The 16,497-nt window shown below is 40.3% G+C and overlaps 1 protein-coding gene across 5 annotated transcripts in view; it reads right to left on the bottom strand.

The window, feature by feature from the left end:
• The window catches only part of LOC120429180 (serine/threonine-protein phosphatase rdgC), a 137,104-nt gene that overhangs the window by 31,562 nt on the left and 89,045 nt on the right, over positions 1–16,497 (bottom strand). For all 5 annotated transcript variants that reach the window (XM_039594400.2, XM_039594396.2, XM_039594413.2 and 2 more), the window contains 4 exons: positions 11,484–11,577; positions 11,113–11,429; positions 10,702–11,055; positions 10,553–10,633 (listed from right to left, as the gene is read on the bottom strand). In XM_039594400.2, coding sequence (XP_039450334.1) covers positions 10,553–10,633; positions 10,702–11,055; positions 11,113–11,429; positions 11,484–11,577 — 846 coding nt within the window. The remainder of the gene's footprint in view (positions 1–10,552; positions 10,634–10,701; positions 11,056–11,112; positions 11,430–11,483; positions 11,578–16,497) is intronic.

Below are 16,497 nucleotides of genomic sequence, written 5' to 3'. Positions count from 1 at the left end.
ATTTGTTCTTAGAGCATGAGCATGAGCATGAGCATGAGAGACCACCCATTGTTGTCCTTCTCCGTTGCTGAACAGGACCGTAATATCCTATCAATACAACCGACCATACGCTTAAACGATCAAATGATGTTTCCCTTATCAACAGCATGCATGAATGCGCTGAAAAGATAAAACATCACGATCATCAAAACTAGAGCCGTTGCTAATAGGAAACAGTCGTTGGCCACCAACGGCGCCCGCCATGTCAGTTTGTAGATCTCGGGGGATTGGGACGGGAATGTTAGTTAGCACAGGTTGCTACAAAGGGTGGGTTCTATACGATATCCACACCCCCACGTGTGCCGGAAAACTACTTCTACTTGGGATTTTGTTAGTGGGTAAGGGCAATGGCCAGGATTCAACATAGAGGATGAAGATGCGACCCAATAATCAATAAATTTTGTTTAATGGTGTGATGTATTATGCATTCTCAAGGCAAACAGTCGGAGTATGCGGATGAGACTATTCCCGGTTATTTGATGTTGAGTTTAGCATAAATGTTTAAATCTTAGACAGCCGGCTGTGGAAAGATAAAACCAAATAAAATGCGAAAACGCGAAACCGCCCGGACCGAAAAACACACACAATCGGGGGGACAACAAAGACGGAAACGGCAACGAAAATCCCGCATGATGACCGCGACGCGCACCGTTCAAATTCTCCAACGCAACTTTTAACATTTGGTAATATTTAAAATAATAATACAAAAATAAAAATAAATTTTCCCAGATATTTTCTAAATTCTTTGAAAGAATAATCAGCAATTCCATTTGAAAAGAGCCTAAACCGAAAAAAAAGATCTCCGATCGGGCTCAAAATTTTTCTGGGGGTTCCTTGGCCAAAATAATTAGACCCGTATTTTTTTGTTTGGCCATTAGGGTGACCTACATCGTGCTAGGGTGGTTCGAAAAATTGTATTTTGCGCCATTTTTAGCAAAAACCACTTTTTCCGCAAAAATCACTTTTTTCCGCGTCATTTTATCCGATCCTCAACGTAGATTTGTTCTTAGATAGTTTACTAACATTTTCCCAAAATATGGTGGATGGTGGACCCAAACCCCTTAGAGAGGGTGACATTGGGTCAAATGAAACTAAAATGATGCTCAAATACAACGATATGGTAAAAACAAGTCATCCAACAGCGTTTCTTGTTCGAGGGAATCGTATTGACACGCTACAATGTTTGAAGCGGAGATTTTCAAACATTTGGGTAGTTTTCGAGCAATTCTAACAAAAATATTAGAAAAATGATTTTTCGATTGGTCATTTTTGGCCAAAAACGTACCCCAACTTTAGACATCTGCCAAAATAACAGGATTTGTTCTAGGAACGAGATTTTTTCAGCGAAGTCATCTTAAGATGTCCCTTACACAACCTTTTTAACAGAATTCAGTTTCATTGAGAATAACCTGAAAAATGGTAAAATCTGTAAAAAATCACTTTGACCCAATCTCACCCCCCAGACCCAATGTCACCCCCACTGACGGTGTAACGCCACACGTTGAAAAATTACGTGTCACATTTTGTAGATGGGCAATCTGTGTAAACAAAGTGAATTAAATATTATTGAGTGGTGCTGACAAGAAAATTCACTAAAAATCATCAGCAGATTGATTTTTTTGAAGAATTTCGGGAGCAATTCATAAAAAAACTGTATTTCAATAATGAAAAGTCTACTAAAAAATCCAAGATGTTTTTTTCCAGTACCTGTATTTTTTCTGAAAGTCCTTCAACTTTGCCAGAGATACCAAATCGATTTGAAAATTCCTTCTCAATATACAATAGTTTCTGCAAAATTCTATTTTTTGCTAAAAAAATACTTACTGTCATCCACGGAGTATCACTGTGCTTAATCCCACTTCACAATATGTATATTGAATATTTTAAAATTTAATTATTGGAGGAAGAAATTCAAACGGAAAAAAATAATAACTTTAGTGAAATATTTTTTCAAATGTTTTGATTTACAGATCGATTAAAAACTTTTTTCAGCCTTGTTGCCACGCCACTATATCGTCAGTTGTGTGCTATCTTGTGACAACGACCATTTAGTACTTTTCGAGAAAATCGATTTTTAAAGTTTATTGGTAAATAATTTCATAACTATGAATGATAGAACCAAACTTTTTCAAGCAATCGGTTCGTATACTATCGGTTAACAAACCCTCCAAGTTTCAACTAATTTGGTAACGCCAGTTAAAAGATACAGTTGATAATGTAAACAAAAATCTGAAAAGCACGTGTCACAAATGTGTTTCGAAAGTAAAACTGTACTACGTGTCACAAGTGTGCACAGAATTCCCATACAAACTAAAATAAGCTCAAATCAATGGTTTAATCGACTTAATCAGTATATTTTTATAAACAAAAGGTTGCATTGCCTTTAGAAAGTATGTGTGTACATAAATTTGTGAAAAACAAGAAAAAATTTCCACATTTTCCAACAACATGTATGACGTGTCACAAGTGTGCACAATTATTTTGATGATAAATTGGTCTATGTCACAAGTGTGTAATGTGATATCCGGGAAACGGAAGCGAGATTCCAAAATCGGGTTAAAGCATCTTGTAGTGTTTGTTAATTATAGCAAAACGTCATCATTAACTCATTTTCGACCAAAATGGTCTATGTCACAAGATAGCACACAGCTGACGATATTGAAAGTGCATATAAAGGTTTTGTTCAAATGGTCAACGTTGAACGCAGAACAGAGCAGCAGAACCAAACCGTATAAAGCAAATGTATAAACAGTGAAGTAATGTAAATCTATGACGAAGGCCCTTCCAGTTCGATATTTGCATATTACCAACATGCCCAACATCTCTGGTTATTTACAGCAAGTGCATTGTTCCTTTACAATAGACTAACCCAATATTTCTTAAAATAAATAAACTTTGAAAACACATTCAAGCGGTTTAAATAATAGGATACGCCCTAAGCAAGTAATACGATCATTGACAACATGATTTAAAAATTCAAAATGCAGCCTAACGTCTATAATTCAATGATAAAACAAATATTATTTGAACCAGCTTACTCCAAAACCCTTCCGCCCACTAGATAAATTGCCGGTTTCTGAGAGTGCTGACTGCAAGAGGCACTTTCGCGTGTGGTAGTCCGGCCACCCTGCTTCCGGCCACCGTGACTGCCTGCCTGCCTCCGCAACTTCTGTGCGGAAGTAATTGAGATTGTTGAATAATCGTGGCGGCCCGTCTGTGATGGCCATTCTGGCCGGCCCTGATAGACGTAATTGGAACGCGCTCTCGCTCGACAAGCGGGAAATTTGAATTTTGGACCTGTCCGCCCGTCCACCAGGCGCGTAAACAACAGCCAGAATCAACTCGAGAGTGCACTTCATAATTGGCTGGCCGAGCTTTGTTTGGGGAAGGTAATTTGCATAGCGATGTAATTGCCAATTTTGGCCAGTTGGGGGAAATTTCTAGTTAAACTGTGCGCTGAACTGAGATTGCCTTTGTTCGATAAATACTGGATTTTTTTTGTAATTCTAAAATGTTTTAAAAGTAAAAAATCGTAATTTTTGCGAATCTCAATCACAAACTTTAAATTAAAATCCAGAGAAATTTTCTGAGAATTCAAAAAGCTCTAGTGATTTAATTATATTGAATTTCAAATATGTATAGTTTACACAACACAGCATAAATAGCAATGAAGCACTTCTTTCTTGTATTTGAACACTATCAGCAAAATTGCAAAATCATTAATTATAAAAGGTGAGAACTGTAGGGTAGGATAGTCATCAATGAGACACTTTGGTTTTCAACTTTCAACAATTTTTCTATTTTTTTCATGAGCATGTTTTAATGAGCTTTTTGTTACATTTTCTTTCTTTTAATGTGTTCTAACATTGACCAAAATATGAGATCGATCCGACATCTACAGCCCGAGTTATTCAACTGTCTCATTGTAGACGCACTTGGCAGGAACAATGAGACAGCTGGGGAACAATGAGACACTCTATGAAAATCAATACTTTTCTAGTAAAATATCATGTTTTTGTATTGTTCCATAGCAGGTGACTTGCCTTGAACATTTAAAAGCAATTTTGCCAACATGAAAGTTAAGTTAACAAAAGTTATACTTAAAAGTATTAAAATTTTGTAAAATCCATATATTTATACCAAATAACTTTGTATTTTTGGTTAAATGAGGTAAAAACTCTATAAATAAGCCAAAAATCACTTTCAATTCATGATTTGAAAGATTTCAAAACATTTTGAAACGTTTAGTGAAGTATAATCGAAGTGTCTCATTGTTACCCATGGGCTGAAATGAGTGGGGAACAATGAGACAGCCCTGGATTCTGGGTATATGCTTAATTTTGGCCAAACTTAATGAAAGAACATTGTAGCCCAACTCAATCCCTATGGAACGTCGAAAGAAATTTGAAGAAATATTAGTTTTGGTGTAAATGGCAGCCTTCGAGCGAAAAAGTATTTTTTGTCCATAATTTACTTCTACATCCCAGAATCAAACATTTATGAATGACTTTTCAAGGGAGCGTCCATGACCAAAGCCACTATTATGGCAGATGTGTATCTAGTAGACACACCTTTCCCCCAAATATGAGTCTGATTGATTGAAACTACGACTTTAGAGAGCCATTTTATCATTGTTCCCCGTGTCTCATTGATGACTACTCTACCCTACTCAGAACGAACTGCGCTGTAACCGGGTTTGACACAATTCCCACGCTGTGCACCATACTTGCACAAGAGGTCCACATTAATATGATAGTCATTGCCAATGTTACTCATGTGACACACCTGCATGATACAGCCGAAAATGGTAAATGTTGCATTTTTTAACATTGGAATAGCTATAAAAAAAAATAAAATTTATATTCAATAAAACATTTGTGTTAAAAATACATAAAAAACGAATTACAGCAAATTGAGAATATAAATCAAGTTTAAACTGAATAAAAAACAACTCTTCAAACCACCCTAAGATCGAAGAATGCCAGTCATCGTCACTCTACACACCGCGAGGAGAGGGGGGCGGGGTCTCAAAAGTGACACGTTCTCGTCGGGAAAATCGTTTTATCCCTACTTTACTAAGCGCCGTGGCAGCGCAACGTCTTGTCTACCACCGACAGGGGTCTTTCCGGGCCAAACAAAGAATGGAAAAGAAGCAAATTTGCCAAGGTGTCACACCCACGCACACACACACATTGAACGCGGTGAACTTGATCCTAATGGACAAGCGTCACGTATGCTTTATATGCGAGAAAGGATTATAGACTTTCAGTAGATGGTCTGGAAAGTTTTCAGATGAGCAGAAAAGCTAATGGGAAGCTAATGTGGAAGATGATTTGGCAATGTTTATGAATTTTATGAAAATCGATTGCTTTTGAGCTTTTAGAACTTTGAAAAACAATGTCTTTAATTTTCTCTAACAAAAATATTTATTTATAATCAAAAATGGATGATTCTTCACCACCCAGGCGAAGTTGGAAAAAGTTGCCCCGACCACTCTTCAACCTTTTTGAAACTTTGTTTCAAGGGGTAATTCTGGTCCCTGATCAAGAATGAAGAAATTCATTTTTCGTGACCCTTTCCTTTTTTGAAATTTTCACTGAAAATCGTTTTAAAAATTCCGACAAAAATCTCAATTAAGTTAAAAAACGTTACTTAATCCACCAGAATGTGGTTACTGCCTTCCTCCTGAAAGCTTTGGCTAACGCTTACTTAGTAAAGACACAATACATCTGAGTGCTGCCATCTATGATAAATTTAATTATTCATTTGAAAGCACTGCAGTGTTTGTGTGCGTGCACGGCGTGCACTGAGCGGAAAGTTCCGACAGCAATCCGCCGGTGCTTTCAAATTATGTAAATAATTACCCTTTTTAGTATCAACCAAAACAGATTTTCTAACATAACTTTTGAAGTTCTGCACCAAACCGGATGAAATTAAAAAAAGACTTAAAGGACCTGAAGGCGAATCCAAAAACATAGATCCGGACAAAATCGGTCGAGCCAGTTCCGAGAAAAGTGAGTGAGAAAAAAAATTCTACGTCCATCCACACGCACAGACATTTGCTCAGAATATGATTCTGAGCCGATATGTATACGTAAAGGTATATCAGGAAGGCTTATTTAAAAAGTTCAATTTTTGAGTGATTTTATAGCCTTGCCTCAGTGAGGTGAGGAAGGCAAAAAACAATTTCAGGACCTTTTTCATTTCCCGTTTCTCAACTGTTACCAATCGAGAGACATGTCATTTTATGACCTCCGGAAAAAAATCGAAAATATTTATTTTTTGCTTTTGGTAAATAATCTTCAAATGCAAATTTACAAAAACACGTTATTTTTTGACATGATTTTATTTTATTGTCGAATTTTTCATAAAATGACAAGAAACTGGCACTTATTTCTAACTTTTTATTTAAAAATACTCTTTTCAAGAATTTTTAGTGCTTCATCAAATCTGGCGTGCGATTGAACATAAAAGTCCCTTTGAAACCAAATCTATTTAAGAAAAGTACTTTATCGATTTTTTGATAAAATGTACCGTTTTCAGGTTATAACTTTTTTTTTTCATCATTTTTTATGCATTTTAAAAGCAATTCGTGACAGAAAAGCACTGTTAAAAAATATTTTTAAAGGCTGGATAATTTCATGCAAAAAAAAATAAGTTTAATTTTGGAAGGTTGCAAATTTGGCTGGATGAATATACACTCATTTTGGAGTTCATTTGACGATATCTCGAAATCTATTGATCCAATGTTCGATATAAAAAATGGTACTTTTTTGAAATTTGATGGTCCTTTCAATAAAAATACTTCAAACCTTTTATAATTTATTTAAAACCATGAAATAAGGAAAAACATCTTTTTGCAGACTTTTCAAAAGTAAAGCTTAATTTCAAAATTTTGAAATTTTTAGGAACTGTACAATTCCAAATTCGATTTAGCTTTCAAAAATGATTTGAAAAAATTGTACAGGTTATCAATATATTTTCTAAACAACAATTTTTTTTATCTCCTAAACCAGATTTTACACTATCAGGCACTCAGAAGATGTATTTTTTACTCCCCTAAAAGATATAAAATATTCCAAAAAAAGTTAAATAAAAATAGGAATTCATTTGTCCCGTGTACCATTTTTTCCGAAAAGTTCCTATCATGACCTACAACTTTGCCGAAGACACCAAATCGATCAGAAACTCTCCTCCCAGGACAGAGAATTTCATACATTTACATTAGAGTGGGTACGTTCTTCGATCAAGTTTTAGTATGGTTCCCCTTGTAGGGCATGCCCATAGGGACTTTCATGCCAAATATCAGCTCATTTGGTTGTAAACTGGCTGCGCGCATTAGGGTTAAATTTTACATGGGAATTACTATGGGAAATTGGAACTTTTGTTCAAACGCTCCTACAGGTCTGGAAAAATCGCGCGCCAGCTTTTGGTTTGGTCAGGACTAAGGGGAATGGTCTGGAGAGCACTTTTCTAGAAGAGAGCACACGGAGACGTTGTCCCTAGACCTGGCGCATCGGCAAACAAACCGATGTCTCCGGAATCAACGGTTTTCCCTGAAAAAGCATCAAATTTTCCTTAGCATTTCATCAAAGCTTGATGCACACCGCGGCGCCATTGGTCGGACAGCCAAGAATGATTGGAAAAGGTATTTATTTTTGCCTTCCCTCACTGAGGAGAAGCTATCAATGTCTGAGCGTGAGTGGGGGTGTTATTCAATAAAATGTATTTGATTTTCTCGGCTTTGGCTGAACGAATTTTGTCCGGAAGTGGTCCACTTGGTTCACTTTCAGGTCTTACAGCTTGGAGAACTTTTTAAACGAATACAATAAAGGGTGATTTGCAACATAACCCCAAATAGCAGGGTCTGATCTTCACGAAAAAGCCGAGCTACCGTGGTCGTGAGGTTACGGGTAAGTGGAAGGTGATGGGTTCGATTCCTGCCTGGCTCGGCAAAATCAGATCCCTTCAAAGAGTTATTCTACTCACTGGGAATACTGACCGGTAGGGGATGGGTTTCGACTAGCGGCGTGCTGGATTTCCAATCCAGAGGTCGTGAGTTCGATTCTCGTGCCGGGATGAAGTTTTTTTAAAAAAAAAGCCGTGTATTGGGTTGCCATTTTCTTCAAAGGTGATGTCTGTATATTCTTGACAAAAAGTCTGTAGGAGGTTTGATTTTTGAGCAATTCCAGCTCAAATCAGGAATTTTTCTGATACTTTTGTACCCGACCCTCTCCGATTTCAATGAAACTTTGTAGACATGTTATCCTAGGCCTATATAAGCCATTTTTGTGCATATGGAGCAAATAGTACTCGAGAATAATATTTGAGAAGGGCGTAAGGTATTTAAATATTTTTGTATTCTGTAATTTAAAAATTACTGCATCTCGAAGCCGTTGCGTCGTATCAAAATGTGGTCAAAGACAAACTTGTAGGAAATTGGACGGGCTTTCTGAAAAAAATACACTGAAACAAAAATACACGCTACATCTATGAGATTTTTTGATTTTTAAGTCTAAAACTTAAATTTGAAGGTGATGTCACGATTTTTTTTCGTTCAAAATTTTTGAGGAAATAGCCTGAAATGTTACTGAAAGACTGACGAAAAATGCAAGATGGTATGTCTCTCCTAAAAAAATACAAAAATCATTTACAAAAACTGTTTTTTTGAAAAGTGGTCTAAACGTCAAAATTTTTAAAAACCGGTAAAGGGAATCGATTCTCCAGACAATTTTACATAAAAGTCTCCGTATTGACCATTGTCCGAAGTCCAATCCTTGAGAAGATACAGCGGTTTTTAAAATAAAAATGTTGGAAAAACTGGATTTTTGGTGTTTTTTGACAATTTCTATATGACAGACTTGGTTTTTCAGTCTCGTAAATATTTTTAACAGAAAGCTTGTCCAATTTCCCATAAGTTTGCCTTTGACAGCATTTCAATTGGATGTAAGGGCTTACAGATATAAGCTTAATTACATTGCTTATAACTGAAAATAGATTTTTTTTTCAGTGTGGTAGAAACCAGGATAGTAAATTTGATTACGTAAATATAAAAACGATATAAATCAAAAAGCTGTCAAAGGCAAACTTATGGGAAATTGGACGAGCTTTCCGGTAAAAATATTTACGAGACTGAAAAACCAAGTCTGTCATATAGAAAATGCCAAAAACCACCAAAAATCCCGTTTTTTTAACATTTTTAATTTTAAAGCCGCTGTATCTTCCCAAGGATTGGACATAGGACAATGGTCAATATGGAGACTTTTATGTAAAATTATCTGGGGAATCGATTCTCACTACCGGTTTTTTAAAATTTTGACGTTTAGACCACTTTTCAAAAAAACGGTTTTAGTAAATGATTTTTGTATTTTTTTTAGGAGAGACATACCATCCTGGACACGTGATGTAGGGGTAAGCGTGATTGCCTCTCACCCAGTCGGCCTGGGTTCGATCCCAGACGATCCCGGTGGCATTTTTCGAGACGAGATTTGTCTGATCACGCCTTCCGTCGGACGGGAAGTAAATGTTGGCCCCGGACTAACCTAAAGGTTAGGTCGTTAGCTCAGTCCAGGTGTAGGAGTCGTCTCCCTGGGTCCTGCCTCGGTGGAGTCGCTGGTAGGCAGTTGGACTTATAATCCAAAGGTCGTCAGTTCGAATCCTGGGGTGGATGGAAGCTTAGGTGTAAAAAGAGGTTTGCAATTGCCTCAACAATCAAGCCTTCGAACACCTAGTTTCGAGTAGGAATCTCGTAATCGAGAACGCCAAGGCAATGCTGTAGAGCGAATAATTTGATTTTTGATTTTTGAGGTGCTGCGATCATGTTAGGGTCCATCCATTAACCATGTGGACGATTTAGGGAACGGGGAAAAATACTGTATAAATGAGAGGATGGCACCAACCACCAAAATGTGGATTAAGTAATTTTTTTTTTCCTTATCTCCCAAAAATTCGATATTTGCAGAATAAGAGCAGGAATTTCCACATTTTTTTGAGTAGAAAATTTAATGAGGAATGATAAAGGGAGGGAGGAAGCAGGAAACATAAAATAAAATTTAAATGTCGTGGCTTCATTATTTTTAAGTACTCTCAGAACATATTCCTACACTTCAATTAATAAAATACGAAAACAACAATCTAAATAGATTTATAATTCTGAGAAGAATTGCTGGTGAAAAACTGAAACAAATGATTTTCTCCATACATTTTGACGATTTTTCCCAAATAAACTCAATGGACTTATAGGGAGGGGTTCCCGTGGTTAGAAAAAGCTCAGATTTGGAATTTAGCCTAGTAATTGGTCAATCTTTGATTGCTGAGGGTAGCCCCGGATTTGGGCCACCCTACTATTCAACAATTTTCTTTACCTTCCCAGAATTATTTTTCTACTAATCCTGGAATACAAAATCTTTTATTGCAAAATGTCTTTTCATAATGGAAGCGTAATATTTTTTTGAATTGTATTGACTCGAGATCTTAAACCGTCAGAAGCAAAATTAATATTCTATCAACTCACCTGTTTCCATTCTACTTTGTCTATGATTTCAGCTCCGGGAGCGGAGCTTTCAGTGATCGGTGGTCGCAACAGCGAAATATACTGCAAATAGAACAAATCAAACCAGTTAAATCTTTTCTTCGACAAACAACCCCTGCAGACCCACCCACCTTGCTACGGTCTAAGCTACGGATGAGATCGAGATCGGTGGAGTCGGAGATGCCGCCGTGCACGACCAGCACGCGGTTGTTAACTATCGTGCCCAGCGGAAGCCACCGGTAGACTTCGTCGATGAGCTTTAGCAGTCTTTCGGCGTTGTGTTTATACTTTTGGTGCACCTCGCGCACGAACCCGTACCGCACGTTCATGACGGTGTCCTCGTGGTTGCCCCGGTTCAGGAACACCCCGCCGGGGAAAACCAGGAAGGTGCACAACAGCAACAGGAAGACCTCGAGGCCCTTTTTGCCGCGGTCCACAAAGTCCCCGTTGAACACGTACGGGTTCTCCGGCGAGGGCAGGCCGTTCTGGAAGAAACTGAGGTTATTCGTGGGGTTCTGCCGAAAGTGGTCTCTACCACTCACCTTGTGGAACACCACCAGCAGATCGTCCAGCTTCCCGTGCAGATCCCCGCAGATGGTAACCTGCTTCGAGATGGCCGTCGAGGCCGGGTTCAGATTTGGCAGTCGTTTCAGCTTGGAAGTGGCCTCGCGCAGAATTCCCGCCACGTACTTGGCGTGCAGCCGATTCTTCTTCTTGCGGAAAAGGTCGATGATCACCTCCAGCTCCTTCTTGTCCAGCGGAAAGTGAATCGTGGGTCCCTGGTAGCCCCGGTCTGGGCCGCAGATTCCTTCCTCCGCCAGGTCGTCCGACTCGTCCGAGAACTTCATGTCGAGTGCCTCTGCGGGTTGGAATAGGTTAGACGGGTTTTAAATAAAAATTGAGCAAAACTTACCATTGGATGACGCCCTGGAAGTATTCTGCGAGTCCAGCGTTCGTCCGGCAGTGTCGGGAATGTGCGTTAGCAGTGCGTTGAAAAAGTTGTACAACTGAAATTAAACAATAAATGAATAAAAGTTATTAAAAGCGTTAAACAATCATGTAATTTAATATGTCAACAGCAAATCAACTCATCACTAGAAATCACTCTACCTCAATCAAACAATGATGACAGTAGAAAGAGATAACGCATCTAATACCACTCAAATCAATCAAATCAGGTAAATCTGTTGTGCTGTAATTGCATTTTCCAACCCCCAGCACCCCAGCACCGATAATCACCTCCTCTTAAAGTGGAGAGCCCTCTCGAGAGTTGATGGATGTCATGAACAAATCAACAAACTGCAGTAGGTAGCACCAGCACCCCCAATGCAATGATTGAACCGAGCAGTGGTGAATGCAAACATGGCAAACCAACCGACTAAACAACAAACGAGTGGAAAAATTAATTTCGTTCTAATTACAGCAGATGAGCGGGGCTTTCAATCAGTGAATACCCGAAAATCAAATTATTTCTGGGGAGATTCCGATTAGCTATTCATCAGTGAGGTGAATTAATTCAAAACATCCTCATTAGGATGGAAGTGCGTGGCCGAATTGTTACGCTGTCCGCTTTGTAAGCGGATGATTCTGGGTTCGATTCCCATCTGCTGCAACCTTCCATCGGATGAGGAAGTAAAATGTCGGTCCCGGCCTTGGTTGTTAGGCCGTTAAGTCATTCCAGGTGTAGGAGTTGTGTCCATGCCATAAGTACAAACAACACACCAAACCAAGCCTACTCCGGTGGAATCGCTGGTGGCGGTTGGACTCGCAATCCAAAGGTCGTCAGTTCAAACACTGGGGTGGAAGGTTCCTTGGAGTAAAAAGAGGTTTGGGTGCTCTCCCCATTCAAGCCTTCGGAATCCTAGGTTCGAGCAGAAACTTGCAATAGAGACCACAAAAGACCCGGGGGTTGTTAATGTGGATGGTTTGATTTTGATCTTGAAAACGGAGCCCTTTATCAAAAAATCTGTAAAGTACTTTTCGATTGCAAATTCAATTTTGCATTAAAATGTAATGTCAAACTTGTTTATGCATGAAACTTCAATTTTTTCCAGAAATCACTATTTTTTAAAAAATTCATAACTCGGCGACAGATTTTTTGACCATGTTTCTCTATGGCTCAAAAGTCGCGGATTTTTGTCCCCTAAAACATATCAAAAAATCACGAAAATCAAAAAATATGTATTTTGGGAAATTGAGTTTAAGTAAAAAAAAATGTTGATAAAAAAAGTGCAGGTGGTTATGTTACACATGACCAGTTTGACAAAGAACTTTGTAAGATGATTGTTGAAATTTTCAATTAGAATGTCCGAATTCCCCCCTTATAATAACCGTCCTATCGAACTAAGGGGACGGAAATTGCAAGTGGAGCTCAAATAGAAATCGAAGTGAAATCAATTTACTTTCCTTCACCACTCGAAAGTTACCAAGATGCGGGAATGTTTTTGCAAGGCTGTTGCAAGCAATCGGCGGCAGTAAAGGAAATTTGAACAGCAGACATTAAAAACTACCCTTTACATGGTGGTAATGATAACGAGATAGTTATTCTAAATTTCCAGAAACAGATCTTCACAGTGGCACAAAAAAATGTGCATCGCAGTAGTCTATTTATTACTTCCTGCCTGATAAGCAATATATTTTAACTGCTTAATTTCAGATAATCAAAAATCATAAAATTTTATACCCATATTGCCCCAACTCTTACGGTCCGGCAAATGTCCCCTTATCGGAACATCCCCGGGCCTCCGGCCACTCCAGATGGTGGCCACTACTGCCAAAATGTCAAATTTCATGTCCAGTATCAAAAACCCTAAAGTTTGATACCCATATTGCCCCAACTCTTATGGTTCCGCAAATGTCCCCTTATCGGAACATCCGCGGGGCCTCCGGCCACTCCTTATTGTGGTCACTACTGCCGAAATGTCAAATTTCATGTCCGGTATCAAAAACCATAAAGTTTGATACCCATATTGCCCCAACTCTTACGGTCCGGCAAATGTCCCCCCATCGGAACATCCGCGTTGCCTCGGCCACTCCGGATTGTGGCCACTACTGCCGAAATGTTAAATTTCATGTTCAGTATCAAATACCATAAAGTTTGATACCCATATTGCCCCGACTCTTACGGTCCGGCAAATGTCCCCCCATCGGAACATCCGCGGGGCCTCCAGCCACTCCGAATTGTGGCCACTACTGCCAAAATGTCAAATTTCATGTCCAGTATCAAAAACCATAAAGTTTGATACCCATATTGCCCCAACTCTTACGGTCCGGCAAATATCCCCTTATCGGAACATCCCCGGGGCCTTCGGCAAATCCCGGTGGTGGCCACTTCTGCCAAAATGTCAAATTTCATGTCCAGTATCAAAATCCCTAAAGTTTGATACCCATATTGCCCCAACTCTTATGGTTCCGCAAATGTCCCCTTTTCGGAACATCCGCGGGGCCTCCGGCCACTCCGGATTGTGGCCACTACTGCCGAAATGTCAAATTTCATGTTCAGTATCAAATACCATAAAGTTTGATACCCATATTGCCCCAACTGTTATGGTTCCGCAAATGTCCCCTTATCGGAACATCCGCGGGGCCTCCGGCCACTCCGGATTGTGGTCACTACTGCCGAAATGTCAAATTTCATGTCCGGTATCAAAAACCATAAAGTTTGATACCCATATTGCCCCAACTCTTACGGTCCGGCAAATGTCCCCCCATCGGAACATCCGCGGGGCCTCGGCCACTCCGGATTGTGGCCACTACTGCCGAAATGTCAAATTTCATGTCCAGTATCAAAATCCCTAAAGTTTGATACCCATATTGCCCCAACTCTTATGGTTCCGCAAATGTCTCCCCATCGGAACATCCGCGGGGCCTCCAGCCACTCCGAATTGTGGCCACTACTACCAAAATGTCAAATTTCATGTTCAGTATCAAAAACCATAAAGTTTGATACCCATATTGCCCCAACTCTTACGGTCCGGCAAATGTCCCCTTATCGGAACATCCCCGGGGCCTTCGGCCACTCCCGGTGGTGGCCACTACTGCCAAAATGTCAAATTTCATGTCCAGTATCAAAATCCCTAAAGTTTGATACCCATATTGCCCCAACTCTTATGGTTCCGCAAATGTCCCCTTATCGGAACATCCGCGGGGCCTCCGGCCACTCCGGATTGTGGCCACTACTGCCGAAATGTCAAATTTCATGTTCAGTATCAAATACCATAAAGTTTGATACCCATATTGCCCCAACTCTTACGGTCCAGCAAATGTCCCCCCATCGGAACATCCGCGGGGCCTTCAGCCACTCCGAATTGTGGCCACTACTGCCAAAATGTCAAATTTCATGTCCAGTATCAAAAACCATAAAGTTTGATACCCATATTGACCCAACTCTTACGGTTCGGCAAATGTCCCCTTATCGGAACATCCCCGGGGCCTTCGGCCACTCCCGGTGGTGGCCACTACTGCCAAAATGTCAAATTTCATGTCCAGTATCAAAATCCCTAAAGTTTGATACCCATATTGCCCCAACTCTTATGGTTCCGCAAATGTCCCCTTATCGGAACATCCGCGGGGCCTCCGGCCACTCCGTATTGTGGCCACTACTGCCGAAATGTCAAATTTCATGTTCAGTATCAAATACCATAAAGTTTGATACCCATATTGCCCCAACTCTTACGGTCCAGCAAATGTCCCCCCATCGGAACATCCGCGGGGCCTCCAGTCACTCCGAATTGTGGCCACTACTGCCAAAATGTCAAATTTCATGTCCAGTATCAAAAACCATAAAGTTTGATACCCATATTGCCCCAACTCTTACGGTCCGGCAAATGTCCCCTTATCGGAACATCCCCGGGGCCTTCGGCCACTCCCGGTGGTGGACACTACTGCCAAAATGTCAAATTTCATGTCCAGTATCAAAATCCCTAAAGTTTGATACCCATATTGCCCCAACTCTTATGGTTCCGCAAATGTCCCCTTATCGGAACATCCGCGGGGCCTCCGACCACTCCGGATTGTGGCCACTACTGCCGAAATGTCAAATTTCATGTTCAGTATCAAATACCATAAAGTTTGATACTCATATTGCCCCAACTCTTACGGTCCAGCAAATGTCCCCCCATCGGAACATTCGCGGGGCCTCCAGCCACTCCGAATTGTGGCCACTACTGCCAAAATGTCAAATTTCATGTCCAGTATCAAAAACCATAAAGTTTGATACCCATATTGCCCCAAATCTTACGGTCCGGCAAATGTCCCCTTATCGGAACATCCCCGGAGCCTTCGGCCACTCCCGGTGGTGGCCACTACTGCCAAAATGTCAAATTTTATGTCCAGTATCAAAATCCCTAAAGTTTGATACCCATATTGCCCCAACTCTTATGGTTCCGCAAATGTCCCCTTATCGGAACATCCCCGGGGCCTTCGGCCACTCCCGGTGGTGGCCACTACTGCCAAAATGTCAAATTTTATGTCCAGTATCAAAATCCCTAAAGTTTGATACCCATATTGCCCCAACTCTTATGGTTCCGCAAATGTCCCCTTATCGGAACATCCCCGGAGCCTTCGGCCACTCCCGGTGGTGGCCACTACTGCCAAAATGTCAAATTTTATGTCCAGTATCAAAATCCCTAAAGTTTGATACCCATATTGCCCCAACTCTTATGGTTCCGCAAATGTCCCCTTATCGGAACATCCCCGGAGCCTTCGGCCACTCCCGGTGGTGGCCACTACTGCCAAAATGTCAAATTTCATGTCCAGTATCAAAAACCATAAAGTTTGATACCCATATTGCCCCAACTCTTACGGTCCGGCAAATGTCCCCTTATCGGAACATCCCCGGGGCCTTCGGCCACTCCCGGTGGTGGCCACTACTGCCAAAATGTCAAATTTTATGTCCAGTATCAAAATCCCTAAAGTTTGATACCCAT

This window comes from Culex pipiens, chromosome 2 (genome assembly GCF_016801865.2).
Source record: "Culex pipiens pallens isolate TS chromosome 2, TS_CPP_V2, whole genome shotgun sequence".
In the NCBI taxonomy this organism is placed as follows: Eukaryota; Metazoa; Arthropoda; class Insecta; order Diptera; family Culicidae; genus Culex; species Culex pipiens.
This window is presented reverse-complemented; position numbering and strand designations above follow the sequence as displayed.